Genomic DNA, 19,772 nt, shown 5'->3' with positions numbered 1-19,772 from the left:
GGGTCGGAGGGTGTGTTGTCATGCACCACAGCCGTGAGGCTCCCAACAACATCCCACCTGTCACTATGTCCATTGATCTAATGTTTCAGGTGAACAGCTGCACAAATGAGGCACACAAGTCGTGTCTCACTCACACACAATACACAGACTTATATAAAACATGAATTACTAAAAAAAAAAAAAATTAAAAAAAAAAATCCTCATCAAACACAAATACAATCATAGAAAGCTTGTAAATACTTAACCTTCATTTGTCCATTGTATGACCTATGAGTAGATTTAAGACATTTTTACTGGTTCTGTTTTTCTTGTGTATGTGTGGGAGGACAATAAGAAAAGCAGCCTGAGGTCCACACTTTCATATGTTATGTGGGAGGAAAAATCTATCTCTTTCCTTTCTTAAGCAGGCCTGTTGCTGGGTGTGGAGTGGTGTCATCATTTGAAAGAATGTGTGAGTGTATGATCCGTCTGCAGTTGGCTGTGTTTTGCTCCATGAGTGTGTGCGTTTCTGTGTTTGAGGACTCATGTTTCCTGGGTTTGTTGTAAAGTTATGAGTGTGTCTCTACAAACAACTGCAGTCATGTGACACTGAGCACTCACTGACTCACTCAGCCGCCGGTGCGTCCCCACAGATCCCTATAGATTCCCTGTATACTTTAAGGAAACAGCACGCTCACAAATAGCATTGTGTTGCTATACGTTGAGGAAATAGCTCCTTCACTTTCCAGATATCGCTCTTCTTTCATTTCTTTTCTTTCTCTCTGTCTCTGAGCTGCAACAACCCCCCTTCCCCTCCTCCCTCCTTCTTCCCCTCTCCATGAGGCCTCTATACTCTGCCTTCCAGAGCTGGACTGGAGGCCTCTCTGTCCCGCGATCTCATTGGCTCAGCCCGACCACATGGTCAAGGAGTGGGCCGCCCTGCTCCGCTATCCGCCCAGCTCTCTGGGTGTTCACATGGAATAACTCTACAGCTGCAGTGGGTAGAGAGCAGGGGCCGGGAAAAAGACAGAGAGGGAGAGACAGCGAGCCCAAAATGGACATGGCTAACCTATTCAAACACTTCTTTCGTGAGTTTTTAACTTTCTTAGTCTTCTGTAGTTCCGTAAAGTCGCTCTGATTTGCTTAGAGTGTTACAAGTAGTTAAGAAATCTTTTGTCTGAAGTTTCAGCAGCTCTCTCTTTTTTTTTTCTTTCCTCTTTCTAACTGTGCAAGAGCGGTTGTCAGTTTTTTTTTTTCATCTTCCCTTTCTGATTTCTCACTTTGGTTGTAAGTGACTTTTAGCTTCAAGGTAGCCAAATGAATGTGTCATATTTAGAGCAGGCGGAAACTGATTTTTGTGCTAACATGTTCTGCTGGCAGGGAGAGGGGTGAGAGGGTGTCTTAACAGCTTTTGAGGCTGTGTCTGTGTGAGCGGCTGCAAAGACTGGGTGGATATGCTTTTGAAAAGCCTTCTGCTGAGCTGAAGCCTGTAATTGCCTCAGCAATCCTTCTCTGTCTCTTTCTTTTAAACACACATACACACACACACATACACACAGAGTATTTCTGCTCTATTTTCCTTCTCCTATTTGTCTTAGTGAGTGGGCTTGAACTTAGTGGATTACATTATCATGCTTGAAGACCCCTCTCCACCCTGTTGAGGAATATCTCAAGACATAGCCAGTGTCTGTTTTCTTTTATGCTACCCTCAGGGCGAGCTCACTCGTTCTGGGAGGGTCACCCCCACCACTCCACCCCACCGCCAGTCAAGAGCTACAGTTGAAGGGACGCGGGGTGCTCATGTAGAACACTGTAGTCATTGTGTTAAGAGGAGGAAGGGGTCTTTGCTGATTGATGGGACCCGGGCTCCCATCTCCTGCACCTCGCTCGGTTATCAGAGGAATGTCAGTGCCCGGGCAGCTCCGTGGGTCGTGGATACTTTACAGCCACACACACGACACTCTTTTTCAAAAGGCCCGGTGCACACGTTCGGTGTAATCTCACCTTGTAGCTGCTGAGTGGTATCTCCTGCCTCTGTCTATCTTCCCTGCTTGTGAATGTGTGTCTGTGTGTTGTCTGCTGACTGGTCTGCTTGCCGCCTGAAGTATCCAGAGAGTGTAAAGAGATGAGAAGAACATAGAGATGAGCTAACAAACGTTTTGCTTGTGTAAACTGAGAGCTGTTAGTCTCCTCTCTCTCTCTCTCTCTTGCTCTCTCCCCTCCCTCTGTTTTCCTGTTTCTCAGCCTCCCCAGCGAGCGGAAACTCTAATTTGAGCCACATTTCTCTCTGAGCTTTGGAGAAGTGCAAGCCAAAGAGGAAGTGAGAAGTTAGAAGGAAGTTGAATCATTGTGCGGGGTCTGTCTGTTGGACTTTCTGGCAGTCGACGTCCCTCACTCCCTTATTTCCAACTCCCGCTTCTTTTCTTCAGAGCGCCGTTCGCTGTTTTCTGACCACGAAAGCAAAAGACATAATCATAATTAAGAGATTGGCGGGGGAGTTGTTGGCGTCACTTAGGCCTAAGATGTTTTTCTCCTAAGATGTGTACTGTTCCTTGTTTCCTTGTGTCTTCTTCTCTTAAGCATTTGCTTAAAGGAAGTGAGTAGTGGTCTGGGCTTGTTGAAGTGTAGCCAGCACTGTAAACATGTTGGTAGAGAGCAGCATAAACATCTACTGCTCCCCTTGGCTGTTGAATTTAATGGTCTGTTGGGCTGCAGATGATCCCTTTTTATTAGCAAAGAATATACAAATCAGCTGTTGGGTCTGAAGAGTACAAGAAAAAAAGGTCGTCTTAAAATCTTTCATTCTATCAGAGTCAAAGTCAAAAGTATTCAGTTTACTATCATAAAGTAACAACAAAACCAGACAATTATCTAATGACTTATTTGATGATTGGTTACTTCCTGCTTGTGAAATGTACTGTTTTATTGAGCTGAATTTCACACACAGTGGTTTGTGTTTAGACTATGGTGAATAAGTTTGGGTTCTTCTGTTAGATAGGAAACGTTTGGTTGAAAACAGTGTTGATATTTTTCTAAGTGAAGTATTATTTTGGTATCTGTACCTGAAACTCGATATTGAATTTTATAAAATAAGTTTTCAATTTACTTGAATAATGAATGTGAGTATTATCTCCCAGTAGAACTCCACAAATAACTTATTTTTTCATATGTGTCTGATATTTCTTGTAATCAAATAGCACAATCATGAACAAGGAAGGAAGTCTTTTTGGCAATCTTTTGTTATTGCGCTGATGTACTGTATTGAATGAGGGGAATCCCAGCCATTTACATATAAATGTGCTGTAATGAAATGACATCAAAATTTGGGTCACCAGAGAAGAGGTTAAGCGAAAGTAGGTCAAATGAAGAAAAAGAAAAAAAGAAAGTTTAAAAAGTACTCCCCTAAAATACTTAAGTTGTTGGTTTGAAATGTGGTGGGTGTAGTTAGAGAATGAATGAGCTAATCATGTCAGTGTTGCTGCAGTGACGTAAATGTACACAAAATCACAGCCAGTAGGTTAATAATTGTTGTGTTTAATACAACCATCTGTTTGCTCTGCTGTCAGGAAGGGTTCTCCTTGTTGTAGCTCTTGACAGTAACACTTGACTGTCCACAGCTGTTTAACAAAAAAAAAAAGAAAGCTCTGCATCTCCTTGAACTCTGTTCCAGAGATCGATGACTGGCTGCTTTTGATGTCTCAGACGACTGAAGTTGAAAGAACTTTACGCGTTTCCTGCGCAGCTATCAGTCAACCATGTTAGCAGCTCGACTGTAGCTGCAGTCTTGAAAGTCAGTCCCTGCGATCCCCCACTGAAAACACGCCAACTCAGTCTTGTGTGCATTCCTTTTTTGTTTGTTTGACTCACTGTTTCTGAGCGCACATGCTGTCATTACATTGTACATGTCTCACGCCAAACCATATGGCGGGGGGTGACTGTTTCGTGTTACTTATCTGATGACACGTTGTTGCCAGAGTTGCTATCAACGCGTGGACTCTGTTACCAGATGACATCAGTGTTGCTACATATTAGTTTAGGCAATCTTACTAGAAATAAAAATTTACAGAGCAGTGGTCAGGCTGTTTTGTACTCAACTGACTACAAGCAAGTGTGTCAAAGCAAAGGGGGATGTTCTGGCACTGTCAGACAGCCTGACGCGGGGTGTTGTCGTCCACAGAGGAAGAGCCCTGGAATGGAGGGAAGCTAAGAGGTCGAAAGGGCCCTAGCAGACAATGGACAGCCAGCCATCGTAGGGAGGCCAGAGTTAAAAAACAAAACTAGTTCCTGTCTGTCACTGGTAGCCGGACAACCTCGCCGGCACTTTCTTCTCCTCCTGCTGCTGCACCTCATCTGTAGACACACACTGACTTTTCCAGAGGGGGTTTACCATCTTTGTGTTACGGTCTTTGTCATTGTTTTCGTTGATTTAGTGGCTTCTGATGCAATATGATTTCCTTCCTGTGCGTCCTCCTTTCAGGAAATGCGCAGGAAAAAGCATGTGACGTTGAAAGAGAGAAAAATTTCCAACCTACGGTACTTAATAAGTCCTGTTGTAAGCTTTTACCAGGTAGCGGCAGAGCAGTAAGGTGGTTTGTGGGTTTCAGGGGAAGCTGAAAATGCCACACACCTACAAAATTCACAATTTGGCAGAATTGTGGGTGAACTTAGGGGGGAGTTGGGGGAGCTGTTGTTGTGGGTAGAACAGAGTTTATTTTTAGTTTTCTACTTTTTATCTGCTGTTTTACACACGTGGACAAAATTGTTGGTACGACTCGGTTAATGAAAGAAAAATCCACAACGGTCAGAGACATACCTTGAATCTGACAAAAGTAATAATAAATAAAAATTGAATGAAAGTTAACCAATAAAAATCAGACATTACTTTTGAACCGTGGTTCAACAGAATTATTTTACAAAATAAACTCATGCAACAGGGCTGGACAAAAATGATGGTACCCCTAGAAAAGACTGAAAATAATGTGAGTATAGGGACATGTTCAATCAAGGTGTGTCCTCTAATTAGCATCACAGGTGTCTACAAACTTGTAGTCAGTCAGTCGGCCTATTTATAGGGTAACAAGTAGTCACTTTGCTGTTTGGTGACATGGTGTAAACATGGACCAGAGGAAGTGAAGGAGAGAGTTGTCTCAGGAGATTAGAAACAACATGATAGACAAGCATGTTAAAGGTAAAGGCTATAAAACCATCTCCAAGCAGCTTGATGTTCCTGTGACTACAGTTGCACAAATTATTCAGAAATTTAAGATCCATGGGACTGTAGCCAACCTCCCTGGATGTGGCCGCAGAAGGAAAATTAATGACAAATTGAAGAGACGGATAATATGAATGGTAACAAAAGAGCCCAGAACAACCTCTAAAGACATTAAAGGTGAACTCCAAGGTCAAGGTACATCAGTGTCAGATCACACCATGTTTGAGCCAAAGTGGACTTCATGGGAACCAGGGTGTCTTGAATCTGTGCAGGGTACAATGAAATCTCAAGACTATCAAGGTATTCTAGAGAGAAATGTGCTGCCCAGTGTCAGAAAGCTTGGTGTCAGTCGCAGGTCATGGGTCTTGCAACAGGATAATGACCTAAAACACACAGCTAGAAACACCCAAGAATGGCTCAGAGGAAAACATTGGACTATTCTGAAGTGGCCTTCCATGAGCCCTGATCTAAATCCTATTGAAGATCTAATGAAGGAGCTGAAACATGGCGTCTGGAGAAGGCACCCTTCAAACCTGAGACAACTGGAGCAGTCTGCTCATGAGGAGTGGGCCACAATACCTGGTGAGAGGTGCAGAAGTCTCATTGACAGTTACGGAAATGGTTTGATTGCAGTGATAACCTCAAAAGGTTGTGCAACAAAATCATCATTTTTGTCCAGGTCTGTTTCATGAGTTTATTTTTTTAACTAATTCTGTTGAACCACGGTTCAAAAGCAATGTCTGATTTTTATAGAATTTTTATTTATTATTACTTTAGTCAGATTCAAGTTATTTCTGTGACCGTTGTGGGTTTTTCTTTCATTTACCGAGTCGTACTAACAATTTTGTCCACGTGTGTAACTCTACAAAGTCTTTACTTTATCACAGCAGATGTGGGTTCTGTTTGAAGTAGTATGCTAACATTGCTTCATCTAAAATGCACAAAGTTATTCTAGCTTTTAAAAATATCTAAATGTGAAGGTCATCTGGAATGTCTGCAGGTTAGAAAATACCTGCACTCACTTGTTGTGTTGCCGCTACACACTCCTGTTAGCACGATTAGTCGACTCAGCGTATTTAAAGGCCCAGTGATTGTGCCCAGAGGTCCATTGAATGCACAAACCTGGCAGAACATCATGGAAATGCTGTCCAAAATCAGTTACTGTTAGTTGAGCAGAATGCAGCCGTGTCCACCTCTTGAACACAGGGACCTTACGCTTTGGCAGTGAATCTGTAACATATGCGGACTGATGAGAATGTAATTTTTATTTTTTTTCTGGTTTCATTGGCAGCACACATGGCATTGGGTTGTGGCCATACAAGGCTGTGAGCTTTTATTTTGTGATTGTTGTGTCCTCAGTTTTTAGGCCTTGTACAGTGCTGTGAAACTTGTAATGTTGACATCAGTGGCGGCTGGTCAATACGGGGCGAATTCCCAAATAAAAAGTAGTTCTCAAATGCAATCGCTGTTTTTCTGCTCACAGAAAAGACTACAAAAGAATAAATGTAAGGCGGTTTCATCTTGGACAAATCTGACATGAGAACGCCCTAGCTTATGATTTTTAAAGTCATGTTTGGTCGCACACCTGTCTGGTCACACCACAGATACCCAGCAGCGTCTACCGCAGCCTGCAATGTGGGGCGTTTAGGGAGCATCGGTAAATTGTAGTGTCTATCCATTAGAAAATGTTCAGCAAGTCATGTGTTTTGCCTGTGGCCAGGTGGGAGGTGCAACAGAGACCAGTGAAAAAGTTAGTCTGGAGCCATGAGTAGTGTTTTTATTATTTATGTTGTGTGTTTTGAGTTTGTACAGATCCTGTAAATGTTGATGAAAGTTTGATTTTGAAATGCATTTCTGGTATGTCTGAGTAAACCAGATTATGATTAGAGTATCCTCCAAAGGTAGAAAATGTGCTTTAGTTGTGCCTGATGTTATTCATATTCTAATTTCTGATTTAAAAACAGACTACACTAGAGTCTGTAAGGAGCCAACTGTTAGCTGATACTGGCATTCCCTGTTTACTGGTAGTTGCGTTTAAAACATTCATGACACATTTCTGAGCAAAAGGGCAGTGCACATCTTGTTTAAAAAAAAAAAAAAAAATATATATATAACTGGTCTGTTTTTACGTTTGCAGCATGAATCTCTGCGGCGTATACACACACCACTTAGAGTTCAGCTTGGCGTTACTCTAAGCTTTACCATTCTGTGCTGTTAAAAGATAAGAGCCTCTGCTAACCTGTAAAAGGAAACACAAACTCCCAGTTCTCCTACACAGGCACACATGTGAATTCTTATAATTAACCTACAACGGCAGGACAGATGGGGCCCTTAGAGAAGCAGATGCCCTCAATAACAACCCCTTATCTTCTGCTAGTATCATCCACCTACAGGCAAATCCCACCCTCCTGTTATTGCCCTAGTACAGATTGAACATCTAGTCAAATGTAATGGCTGTGCTTTTTTAATGCAAAGTTCATGTGACTGTAGCAGGAAGCAGTAAATAAGAGAGAGAGAAAAAAAACCTCTGACGGGGACACTGATAAGGCTTGTGTTACCTGGCCACAGAGATAAAATATAAACTCTCAGTTGTGTCTGTTCTCAGCTGGAGCTAAGAGATACTTTATTTATACTGAGTTGACTCCTAACCTTTGATTGGAGCTAACTAGGTCATTTCCAACTGTGCAAAGACACATCCTGGAGCTTGCACCTGCACGATCACTATTTTTTTTTTTCTTCCCAGAATTCATGTGTTGTATTTCAGATCTTGTGGATCAAGGTTTTGTGAGTGTCGTGCTTTTATGAGGAAAAAATACCACTCTCAATCTTCTCCATATTTTCTTGAAGTCTGCGTGTTGTCTATTTTGCAGCTCTTTCTTGGAGTTATGAAGCCTGCACAGATGCATAACTAGCATCTGTGCAATACCTAACCTCCACCTACAGACATCAGCTCTTAACACCCTGTCTGGAGTCTGTAGTTATGTACAGTGGTGTGACTAATAACAGGGTCTACCTGGAAGCAATTTGACGTTGGACTCTCAGCGCTACCGTGAAATTTGTCTGCACTCCTTGAGTCAGAGACACCTTTCAGTTACAATTTATCTGTGGTGAAGCATATTCAGTACGGTGTTGTGACACATTAGTCACAGTCACCGCTCCGTCCTGCAGACTACACCCTGCTCTACTGTATAATTTCACCCAGCTGTCTTCTGATTATGCAAGCGATCACTTTGCAAACGTAATCAGAAATCGGGTCTTTACTGCAGTCTGCTCGCTGTGTCTGGTATCAGCGTCTGGTTAGTCTTAGCTTCAGTCTGGCCTGCATCATCAGTTGACTCGTGATGATTACAGGAGTGTCATAGTAGCTTTGCGAGAAGTGGTATTAGCTGCTTTTTGCTCTTAGAAAGTCGGAAGAAGGCGTGATCTCGACACTGCGTCCACTGCTACCTACGCATGTGTTTCATACAACTGTGAGCATGTCGGGCTGCCAAGTGGAAATTCTTGCCCAGCAAGACGATGACCACAGGCCTTCCAGAGTTTGGCCTCGGGGCTTTACAACCCAGGAAAAGGCTCAAGGGCATGGTAATCCTTCTGCTGTTAGCCACTGGGTTGTTCAACAGCAAGACGTCTGCTGGTGGAATGCTAAAATCCACCCTTTTGCTGGTGGTCACTCATGGAAGTGTGTGTGTGTGTGTGTGTGTGTGTGTGTGGCTGCCATGTTGCCAGCTAACAGAATGGCAAAGCTTTTCTGGTAACCCACAGTTGATAAAGTCCTGATAAATATGCTCTTAATCATCCCCACATTACAGTGATGTCAAGGGGTGAGCTCAGTGGGGTGCTTGGAAAGTGATTGGGCTGGGAGGGAACGGGGAGTGGAGGGCTTGTGCACGCTAAGGAGGAGGATTGAGCACCACGAAGAGCGTTGACAGAAATGCGATGGAGTTCGGTATAAAGCTGCAGAGCAAGCAAGGCTGCAGGTGTCGGAGCAGCTGAGGTGATTAGCGCAGCGTGAACAGCAACAATGAAATGCGACAAAACACCTTGGCCTCCACAGTTCAAGACAAACGCAGTTGGCTGCTTATTTCAATGTTGGGTAGCAGCACTTGAAGGACTTTTTAAGTTTCCCCAGGATTTATAGGCCCATGCCAAAACAAGTTTTCATCCCACTCACGCTTTTTTTTCACCGTGCCAGCATTGCTTTTTGTTTCCTCAGCACCTAGGCTTAATCCCCAAGAATGTATTTGGATTTGGAGTGCGTGTGTGTGTGGGGGGAGTTAGGGCACTGTAATGTGGAAAAGGAATGATATTTAGCCCTGCTTACCCACCCTCGCTGTATTTCAGAACAGCCCATAATGCTTATTATTACTCCCTGGTATTTGTCTGGGATTTTTTTTTTTTTCTTTTTCCTCCCTTAAATTTTTCAGAGGTGTTTTATAATGGTGTGTGTGGTTTTTGTTCGTCTGTTGAGACTTGTTCCGCATCAGTGAAAAAGGGGACTCATGTTTTAGTAAACTTCTAAGCTTTAATTTGCACTAAAAGGAGTTTGTGCCCGCTGTTTCAATGATGTCAGTCTCCTGGACTCCACTTTGGCGCATGTGACAGTCATGATCTCTCTGCATTTCTTAACACCTTTCCTTGATTATGTTTTATATTTTTCCAGGAATTGGGAAGGTGAAGAGCAGAAAGGGAGGGATGAGAGACACAGCCTCCAACGCCGACACAGATATGTATGCAGATAACGGGGAGAGGCTCTATGACCTCAACCTGCCTGCCCTGGTCAAGTTCAGCTACACAGCAGAGCGCGAGGACGAGCTGTCGCTGGTGAAAGGCACGCGGGTGGTGGTGATGGAGAAATGCAGTGACGGCTGGTGGCGCGGCAGCTACAACGGACGCTCCGGCTGGTTCCCGTCCAACTACGTGACGGAGGACGTGGACGGGACGGCGGGGGGAGGGGGCATGGGCGGGCTTGGTGACCCGGCCGGATCGCTAACGGAGAAGCTGGCCGCGGTGGTGAACAGCACTACGAACGGAAACCGAGTGCTGCACACGGTCCAGGCGCTCTACCCTTTCAGCTCAGGCAACGACGAGGAACTAAACTTTGAGAAGGGCGAGGTAATGGAGGTGGTGGAGAAGCCCGAGAACGACCCGGAGTGGTGGAAGTGCCGCAAAGCGGACGGACAGCTGGGCTTGGTGCCTAAGAACTACGTCACTGTGCTGGACTCCACCTCCCATAAACCCACAGCAGGGCCTGCTGGGCCGCCCACACCTGACTGTGACTACATCTCGCCCTCAGGCAGCGGGCGTTTTGCGGGGAAAGAGTGGTACTATGGGAAGGTGACGCGCCACCAGGCAGAGGTGGCCCTCAATCAGAGAGGCACGGAGGGAGACTTCCTCATCCGAGACAGCGAGTCATCAGTCAGTAGCCAAAACCTGCTCCTCAAACCACCATTTATGTGTCGTCTGTCCTCTGTAGTTACTTTGAAACCCTGTCAGTAACCCTAGTTTTCTGTTTCCTTTTCAGCCAAACGACTTCTCCATCTCCCTGAAGGCGCAGAGCAAGAACAAGCATTTCAAAGTGCAGCTGAAGGAAAACCTTTACTGCATCGGACAGCGCAAGTTCAACTCTATGGAAGAGCTTGTTGAACACTACAAAAAGGCCCCCATCTTCACCAGTGAGCAGGGAGACAAACTGTACCTGATCAAGGCCCTGGCTGCCTCCTGATCCATCTCTCACACACACTCACACCCTGAGACACACACACACACACACACCTTACACATTGTTAACAGCATCCATATATAATACAGATACTTACACCAGAACACACACTAACATTTCAGCTCCAAGCCTGAAGACTTAACACATCATCAGGACTTAAATGCCCGATTTGTGAGCATTCCAAGAGGAGGTATGGAAAAAGCATGGGAGAGACGTGGTGGGGGGAGACAAAAAAAAAAAAGACTATGGACTCCTGAGAGTTGACTACAGACTTCTTGGTCGCCTATTTTAAATTATCCAGATGTGTTAGGTTATAGGCAATGCCATGTATTTCCACCTTGATATCTATTAGAGTTGCATTTAGTTTTCTTTTTTTTTTTTTTTTTGTTGATAATATATAATCTTTTTAACAGTTTCTTTTAAAAATGTGATTTTTTTTTTTTTAAATGTATACAATACACCACAACCACCCAACTGAGGCATTTTTGTTTTTCAGATGTTAGCAAATTCAGAGCCTAGAGATCTACATTTCACTTTTTTTTGTGTGTGTGTTGTCCGTCTTAACGCTTTCTTTCGTGGTTGTGGACACACTAATCCACAACTTCTGCTAATCATGAATAAAAATTAAGTGACCAAAATATATTTATTGATACAGTTCTGTTAGGATCGATGTTGTAGAGATTGGAATATCACACTGTGCATCTGTTTGTTTTTTTCGAGGATCTGGAGGGTTCCTCTTCTCGTGCAAAGTCAAACTCATCTTGCTTTTTGTACAACAGAACTGCTTGTCTCACATATTGCTGTATCCACATCATGTGAATGTTACAAAGCCGAGGCATCACAGACAGTGGGGGGCTCTCGATCCCATGACTTTGCATGGATGCACGCAAACCGAATAGTGTCCTAACGCCTTCCTTGTATCTCCCAAATGAGGGGACCGACTGTCCACATGGGGGAGAGTTTATTTGTGCATGCAAAGGAGTCAAAAAGTATTTTTTCTCCCCCCTCCCTCCTCGTCTTGAAACTTTGCCGATGCGTCTTCCCAATGTTGCCAAAGGGGACGATTCTCAGGATGGAGGGCGGCGAGGTAGGGGTGAGGGGGATGCACGCTGACAACAGCTTCCAAACAAACAGCTCCGTTGAGCTCGGAGGGGAAATGGAGGGCCAGTCCTCGGGATGATGTCACCGCTCCTGAGTTAGTGATCACTGGAGGGGAATGGAGGAGTTAAGGGGTCATGCAGGGGTCGTGTTTGTGTGGTTGCAAAGCCTATACATCATGCTGGGAGACGCCCTCTTCCTTAAGCAGACACGGGGGATTTTCTGAAAACAATTCCTTATGGCGAATACAGAAGAAAGAACCCGGTCTAAATGAGCGTTCTGTTTGATATTTGTGCTTTTGTTACCACGACTAATACACCCAGGAGTGAGTTTGAATGCCTATTAAGTCTCAGTTTGGTCAATGTCAAGTTAGAAAACGGCGCATCTACTAAATGTTTTCAGCCGCACACATGGTTTATATTCACAGTAACGGTCTCTAGTGAAAGGCTATTTGTTGAGTGAAAGTGGACCAAGCAGTGTTTGAATGGTGAAGGGCAGCTAGCTGCTATTGCTTGCAATCAGAGCTGCAGCAGCGTTGGCAGGGAGCCGCTCCGGCAGCGGGCTCAGGGAGATGATGATGATCGCGATGCCTGCGATGATGAGTTCTCCAGCTGTGGCCAGTTGGACCCGAGCACAGAAAAAGAGAGGGAGAGAGAGAGAAAGAGAGAGAGGAAGAGGGGATTTCACAGAGGAGGGAAGGGGGAAAATGGACATTAGGAAATAAAAGCAGTAAATTAGGAACTAGGGAGGAGACTTTGGAGAATCTGTTCCACTGGATAAGAGTATCTGGAAAACCACGCCCGGTCATATAAGAGCAGGGACGTGAACGGAGGCCAACGCTGATGTATCATAGCAGAGAATAAGAAAAAGGATTTTACATGGGAGTGATTTTCAGAAGGACTTTTAAGGTCTAGCTAATCCAAGCATGAACAAAACAAAAAAAAAAAGAACAAGCACAAACATGGGTGTGAACCTTCTTCCCCTCCATTCCCCACGTGATTGACACCTATTCACGCACGAGCTGTGTGTGTGAAGACTGTGTTTTCTCTGTTTTGCGGCTGTAAAATGCGATTCGCCAACATTGAAACGATTACCTTTCAGTTGGATTTACGATGGGTTCAAAGGGCAAGTGCTAATTTTACCCTACCAGTACCAGTTGAAATCTGATTTCAGTAAGATTGCGTCTTATTAAGCAGTACAAAAACAACATTCCAGCATTTAAAAAAGCATCTGACAGGAATATTTAACACAAACACACGGTCGAAGGAGTAAATTGCAAGATTGTTTGTCGGCATGGCTTGAGTGATTTTTATGTTTTGTTGAATGTGGGTTCCAAATCTCTAAAAAGAATGATTTTAATTTTGCCATCATTTCAAGTTGCATCGGATGTTCTAGTGCCTGTATTCCCTTCATTTTCATTCACCAGATTAGCGTTTGGGTTGAAAGAATCCTGTCATTTATTACACCCAAATCCCTGGATGTTGCATTGTTGCCATTTTTGCTGACACTTTATGTGATAATGTTTGCTTACATTTGTAATCAGCTGTGATCAGCAACCCCCTTTTTTTTTTTTTTTCCTTCTTTTTTTGGCAAAATTTCCTCCCTGACTTCCAGTTCTACAGCATCTGCGATATTACGCAGCATTAAAGTGACAAACGCCAACGCCATGTGCCCCAGTTTGAAGGATTTAGGAGGAGATTTTAATGTGCCTTCACAGCTTTTTGTCAACCAAAGGTTTAGTGTCCTGTTTTCCCTTTTTCTGTCCCCGTGCTTCCCACTTCTCTTGTCACCGCTATTTGGTTAAAGCTTTGCATGTGCGTCAGTTGAGTGATTAGTGAGCGACGTGTCGGGGTGTCTGAAAACATCCGTATAGGGATACGCATTTCCTCATTAAGCACTCACTTTGATGTAGGCTGGCAATTTCATTCTTTTCTTTTTTTTTTCTTTCTCTCCGTCATGCATAAAATGCCCGTTAGTTGATATTGTGTGTAGTTTCAAGTGACCTTACCATAGCAGATTTCATCAAGTATAACTTCTTAAGTGAACAGTGAATGCCTACATGTACAGTATAAAGATATGTGCTGATGTTCATTCAGAAACATAACCCCAGGTGTGATGTAATCATGACCTGAATCTCATGTTATGGGCACCTCAAGTAACGGTATCACATATTGTTGGTTGTGAAGGAAACTGTCATGGTTTCTGAGGATATAGTTTTTTATGTCTGTATGTAAAACTAGTGTAAGACATTCACTTTTGCAGTTTAGCCACTTAAATATGTAAAAAGAAAAAAAAAATCCTCAATACTTAAATGTTTTACTTGATATTCAAATACAGAACTACAGTATCTCCCTGCATAGATATTGTTACTGGGATCTTTTTTCATTCTACAACAACGGAGGCCGCATGAGCAGAGCCTTGTAGCTTGTACAGAAATGGTTTTCAATCTGCATAAAAAAAAGACACGGAAGTCAGTTGTGACAGATATTATCAAGAGATTGCCTATCAAACTACTCTTCAGTGATCAAGAACTGCGCCGCAGTGGAAACCAGGTTTCTCGACTGCTACACAAAGCCTGAGATACTCTTTTGAATCTTTGCGTTCAGATTTCGTTGATAATGTTCCGATCAAGTGGCCCGTGTTTTTGACTTTGGTGCTTTTGTGCTGCTTACATTTCTATGGTGTTCTTTGTCTCACGAAGCTTTTTTCTGTATGAGAGAGTGAAGAAAACAGATTCATGCTGTGGAATGATTAAAAAAAAAAAAAACAACAAGGCAGTGCTGTGAAAATTTAATGTCATGCTCTTAATACTGTTTTTATGGAGGGGAGATGATCGTCTTCAGGTGTAATAATTTAGAAGAGTTTATTAGAGTGTTCAAAAGACGTAATAAACGGCATAAAAAGGATAACGTCTGTTGTTTCTATCTCAAATTTTGAAAACATTGGTACTTCCGCTTAGTCGTTTTTTTTTTCTTCCTTAAAGCAGTATTTTACCGAATTACAAAATATTGTCTTCAAGTCATAAAAAAACTGTTTTTTTTCTTCTGTGCTTTAGCTTTGCTGTAATGTCATAATACAGCTTCAATTGTGATGTTAAATTTGTCTGAGGGCTGCACAACTGATGCATGAGGATAGCTGTGGTAGTTTTTGTGCGATGCATGTGTGCCACCTGGCGGCCGTTTGTAAAACTACACCACCCGGGCCGATCTCGAATGACACCTTCAACGAAACACAAGTCATATTTTGGTCACTTTATTTCAAATCATTCTTGAAAAATGATACTGTGATTGTAATATTTTAAAATAAAATGCTCTATTCATTTGCATCATTCTATATACAAAATATTGTGCCAAGTGAAGACGGGGAGGGAAGAGGGAGGCAGGGAGGGAGGGACAACATTTTTGTTCGAGCATGCCCATTAATCACATCATCAGAGTCAAAGCTGCACGCAGGATCTCACAAAGTGGGCTTGTGTTGTTGTTATGTAACTGCGAGGCGAGTCGAGCCAAATCTCACCATGGTCTTACAGTAGCTGACCTTGGTTTGTTCCGGCGTCGGCCACAACAGAACAGCAAGAACCAGCCTCACACCAAGCAGGCCCCAGAAGATTCCACAAAGGCGAAACGTTACAAATATAAAAAAGATAGAAGAGGAGAAACTTTTTAAAAAGACAATGGGAGTATTCATAGATATGAGCACATCATAACCCCGCTTATATCGAACACAAAGTAGTTACTACTTATCAGAGAATATATATCTGTATAGATAAAGTTATGGTTCTTGCCAGACGTATGAAAAGCAAAGTGCAATAATTTACTTACAGTTTTTAAAAAACACATTAAGTTTTAAGGCTTGATCAGTGAATGATTTCAAGTGCTGAGGAATACGTAGCAGAGAGCCCTCTTCAGGGTGAGTCAGTACATCAATGTATCGCTACAGAGTTGAAGAATTTACTGCTATCTGATCTGATGGTGAGACAGACGGAGCTGGAGCAGGAGCGACTTCTCTTTTAGAAGTAGAGCAAGTCGGACAAGGCGCCTGGCAGATGGGTCATCACCTGCACCCTGATCCACCAGTGCGGCTCCATGGGGTTGTATCTCGTGTACGGACGCTTGGACGTGACGGCGTCGGTGATGTCGTCCAGAACAGGGGCCATGTCCTTCTGTCCGCTGCTGCAGTAAGAGCGCATCAGAGCCATGTGCTGCTCGAAGTGGCTCTTCCCGTAATCCTCCTTCACATCCGAAGGCGCCTCACTCCACAGCTTATTGGCCGTGGTGGCCACGACGTCGCGGGTCATGATGCCGGTGGCTACGATGAAGTTCCCCGGTTCGATTATGGACACTTTCACTCCCCAGGTCTTCATCTCGTAGCGCAGGCAGTCAGAAAAAGCTTCCACGCCGTATTTAGATACGCAGTACGGTGAGCGCATCGCGTTGCCCATCCTCCCGTACATGCTGGCCACGTTTACAACACGACCTGCAGTCAAGAGACACAAAGGCACCAGAAATACCGTCATGAGTTTATACTCATGTTCAAGAAATGCTTTTTGAGTATCTGTCTTTATACAACTGTTACAAATAGTTTAAGACAAAATAATTGCAGTGAATCTATGTCCATCTGTAATAATGCAATGAATTCAAATGAAAGGCCTCTGGTGCAGTTTTAAAACTTCCGGGGTCAGAGTTCAACCGTCTTTAACATTCTTAACAAAAGCCTGGCCTGAACCTTCGCTTGGATGAGTAAATCATTTTATTTGTTGCGCCACACTGCTGTCCAGCTGGCTGCTGTCTGGCCAGCTTGTTTCCTAAGAAATACTGTCACACTGGCACATTTTACCTCGCAAGTGATCAAGTTGTCTATTTGCTTATTGCTCCACTTAAAACATCATCTATTATTTTTTTATTGCACCTGATCTGTTAGATGGATTACCATTTCAAGGTCAAACCACTGGTATTGTGTTTTATTTTAAATGTCACATAAAAAACAACTTTTTTTAATCCATCATTACTGTAAAATGTATGTCTTTGTATTTACCATTTTACCCTTTTATACATTTAACTTATTTTTCTTACTCTCTCTCATGCTTCTTGTTTACTTGCAGCCATGTTAAGATGTCTTCCCTACAAATGTTCCTATTATAATATCAAAAGTTTAACTTCACATTATGAGGAAAGCCTTTTCTTCCGATGTCTGGCTGTGTTTGCATTGTCAGCATTCTTTACAGGAATCATGGGACGCAACTTACTGTTCAGCTGCACTGTTTCCTTTCAGTACGGAATTCTAACAATGCTTATAATCCTCCACAAAGAAACTTGAACAAAATTCAACCTTGTGGAATCCATGGAGCTGATCCCTCTCAGATTTTTTGCACTTTGGCGCTGTCATTTTGGACATTATGTAACTGAGCTGTGTTTATATGTCACAGATTGATGCTATCTAATGTACAGTGTGATTTTCCAGTGGCTCACCTTTCGCCCTGCGGATTAACGGCAGAACAGCTTTGGTGACCCGGATGGTGCCCCACAGGTTGACCTCTGACACCTGCTTGTAGGTGGCCATGGAGGTGAATTCTACCTCTCCAAACGTTGAGACGCCGGCGTTGTTCACCACAGCCCACAGACCTGAGTCATGGACAGAAGGTCAGAAAGAGCACAATCTGTGTACATTATAGTTACTGTGGTCACTTACCTCTTTCTGAGTCCTCCAGGTTGTCTTTGATAAACTCCACGGCTTTGTTCACCTGCTCTTCATTGCAGACGTCCAGCTGGACGACCTTCATGCGATCCGAATGAAACTCCTCAAGCTCCTTTGCACCCTCTCCACCTTCATCCTGCAAAGGTGACACTAACTCATGACATGAATATAAGACGCCCTAATTTCATCTCAAAGCTATGAAATATGCATTGATAATGAATTTTGCAGTTTATTCTATTCCATGGAAGGTGAGAAGTCGAGGTGAGCTGAGAAAGCTGGCGGTGATTGATTTATTATTGAGGCTGCACTTGTTTGAATGTCTTATTGGAAATGTGTCAGTCACACATTTGGAATCAAAAATCGAGGAGATCAGTGCAGAATACAGAATACTTATAGAGCCTCTAGGCTGACAGTGGTGATGAGCGAGCAGCTATTTTTGCTTTCCAGTAGGTGGAATTTGCACGTCTGATGTGTTGGATTGCATTGCTTTTGGAAGGGAGAGCCTGTTTACTGTAAAGAAGACTAATCTCTGCAGGATTTTGACATTTTTCCAAAAGTTCTGCTTGTTTGCTTTTCGTGATTTCAGGAAACATGCATGCCTGTCACAATGCCACAGATTCACAGATGAACTGTATTTTATCCTCACCCTAAGAAAACAGCCAGCGAAGACAGTGAAGCCGAGCTTGTGCAGATGTTTGGCGAGTGCGTTGCCGAAGCCACTGTCGCAGCCTGTAATGAACACAGCTTTGCCTTTAACCTACACACAGGGAAACAAAGACTTGGTTACTTTAAACAAGAAACACCTCAGTTACATTAAAAACAAGAACATATTGAAAGGCTTGCATACTGTAGATTAAAAAGTCAGGGATGGCAACATAGTCTAGCCTATGTATCATAAAATATATATCATAAAATAGGACATCAGTCAAGTTATTAACACAAAATAGCACCATTTAACTATTTACAGCCACACTTGGAAGGCTTATATTCAAGAAACGCCTCATTCAACACACTGTCTAATATGAATTTTCTGAGTTAGGAGGAGCATTGCATTGATCTTTGTAGCATATCTGAGCGTTGCCGTTATATTAGTATCCCTGATGAATGTCCCATAAGCTCCTACACAAGCGAACCCTTCATTTCCGTGTTGAACATAACACTCCTGACTGTAACATACCTCAACCGCTCCTCTGGGAATCCGAGGCGTCGCAACGTACAGCACAAACCCCACATAGAGCACAACTATGCACTCGGTGACGCTGGTCTCCGGTAAACCCAACATCCTCATGACCGCGTTCAGCAGCGCAGGCAGCCCGAAGCCCAGCACAACGGTCAGAAACACAGAAAACGAGACCAGGAGAGCCACTCGGAACACGGACAGAGGGGCCATCTTGGCGGAATGGTGTTTACTAGCATAGCGGTTTACATCACCCACCGATGGGGTCACGGCACGCCCCCTGTACCGCCGCCCGCCGCCAAGACCGAAGAAACGGGGAACACGTTAAGAGAAAATAACCGTAAAGTAGATTACAGAAGTGCTGATAGTTAACAGGCGCGTTGTTTAATATCGGTCAAACTTAAAACCGTGGGAGGTCAGGGGTCGTATACGTTCTATGTCTGCGAGTGCCTTCGGGTCCGTCCGGGTCCGCTCGGGTCCGACTGACGTCAGTTTCGTCAACCGGACAACGAAGTGACCACGCCGCCAGGGCAGTAGTGCGCATGCCCTCAGTAGTTTTTTTTTTTTTTTAGGGTTAGGGTTTAGGAAAAAAAAAAGAAAAGAAAAGAAAATTGCGGCATTTACACTGTTACTACGCTGTTTTTTTGTTCGTTTGTTTGTTTATTTTTCATTTTAATTTTTTCTTACGATGTTCTGTATTGTCACATGCTGTTGTGGCTTTGAGTTTCAAAAAGAAGGTCGTAAAAAATGACGTTTTTAACTTACATGGCATGTAAACTGTTGGAAATATATACACCGTAATAGAAGAGAAATACTTTATTGATCCCCAAAGGAAAATTTAGTTTTTTATAGTAGCAGTAAGAAATAGTAAAGTGACAACCACCACAATAGAA

General features: G+C 43.3%; 2 protein-coding genes across 3 annotated transcripts in view; one reads left to right on the top strand and one right to left on the bottom strand.

Annotated features, from left to right (window-relative positions):
• nck1b (NCK adaptor protein 1b) overlaps positions 1-14,914 on the top strand; it is a 29,778-nt gene extending 14,864 nt beyond the window's left edge. The window contains exons 1-3 of one of the 2 annotated variants that reach the window (XM_008303048.1): positions 247-1,067; positions 9,852-10,606; positions 10,713-14,914. In XM_008303048.1, coding sequence (XP_008301270.1) covers positions 818-1,067; positions 9,852-10,606; positions 10,713-10,913 — 1,206 coding nt within the window. In that variant the 5' untranslated portion in view covers positions 247-817 and the 3' untranslated portion in view covers positions 10,914-14,914. Of the gene's footprint in view, positions 1-246; positions 1,068-9,851; positions 10,607-10,712 lie in introns of those variants that run through there. The other variant, XM_008303049.1, reaches the window with a different exon arrangement.
• Positions 14,915-14,983: 69 nt separating this feature from the next.
• bdh1 (3-hydroxybutyrate dehydrogenase, type 1) lies at positions 14,984-19,092 on the bottom strand. The gene is made up of 5 exons (XM_008303047.1): positions 18,880-19,092; positions 18,349-18,459; positions 17,697-17,838; positions 17,477-17,629; positions 14,984-16,484 (listed from the first exon to the last, which is right to left on the bottom strand). Exons 1-5 carry the CDS (start codon positions 19,090-19,092, stop codon positions 16,018-16,020), a joined length of 1,086 nt encoding a protein of 361 aa, XP_008301269.1. The 3' UTR covers positions 14,984-16,017.
• Positions 19,093-19,772: the final 680 nt, after the last annotated feature.

Source organism: Stegastes partitus, unplaced genomic scaffold (genome assembly GCF_000690725.1).
Source record: "Stegastes partitus isolate 25-593 unplaced genomic scaffold, Stegastes_partitus-1.0.2 Scaffold1925, whole genome shotgun sequence".
NCBI lineage: Eukaryota > Metazoa > Chordata > Actinopteri > Pomacentridae > Stegastes > Stegastes partitus.
The sequence above is the reverse complement of the archived record's forward strand: the minus strand, read 5'-3'. Positions and strand labels throughout refer to the sequence as shown.

What these genes read in the sequence shown, in the direction of transcription:
- bdh1 (XM_008303047.1), bottom strand. Translation starts at nt 19,092, where the DNA reads ATGGCCCCTCTGTCCGTGTTCCGAGTGGCTCTCCTGGTCTCGTTTTCT. An exon ending in TCGCTGGCTGTTTTCTTAGG is followed by an intron (nt 17,839 to 18,348) that starts GTGAGGATAAAA and finishes TCACCTTTGCAG; the next exon opens with GATGAAGGTGGAGAGGGTGC. An exon ending in CCTGGAGGACTCAGAAAGAG is followed by an intron (nt 17,630 to 17,696) that starts GTAAGTGACCAC and finishes TCCATGACTCAG; the next exon opens with GTCTGTGGGCTGTGGTGAAC.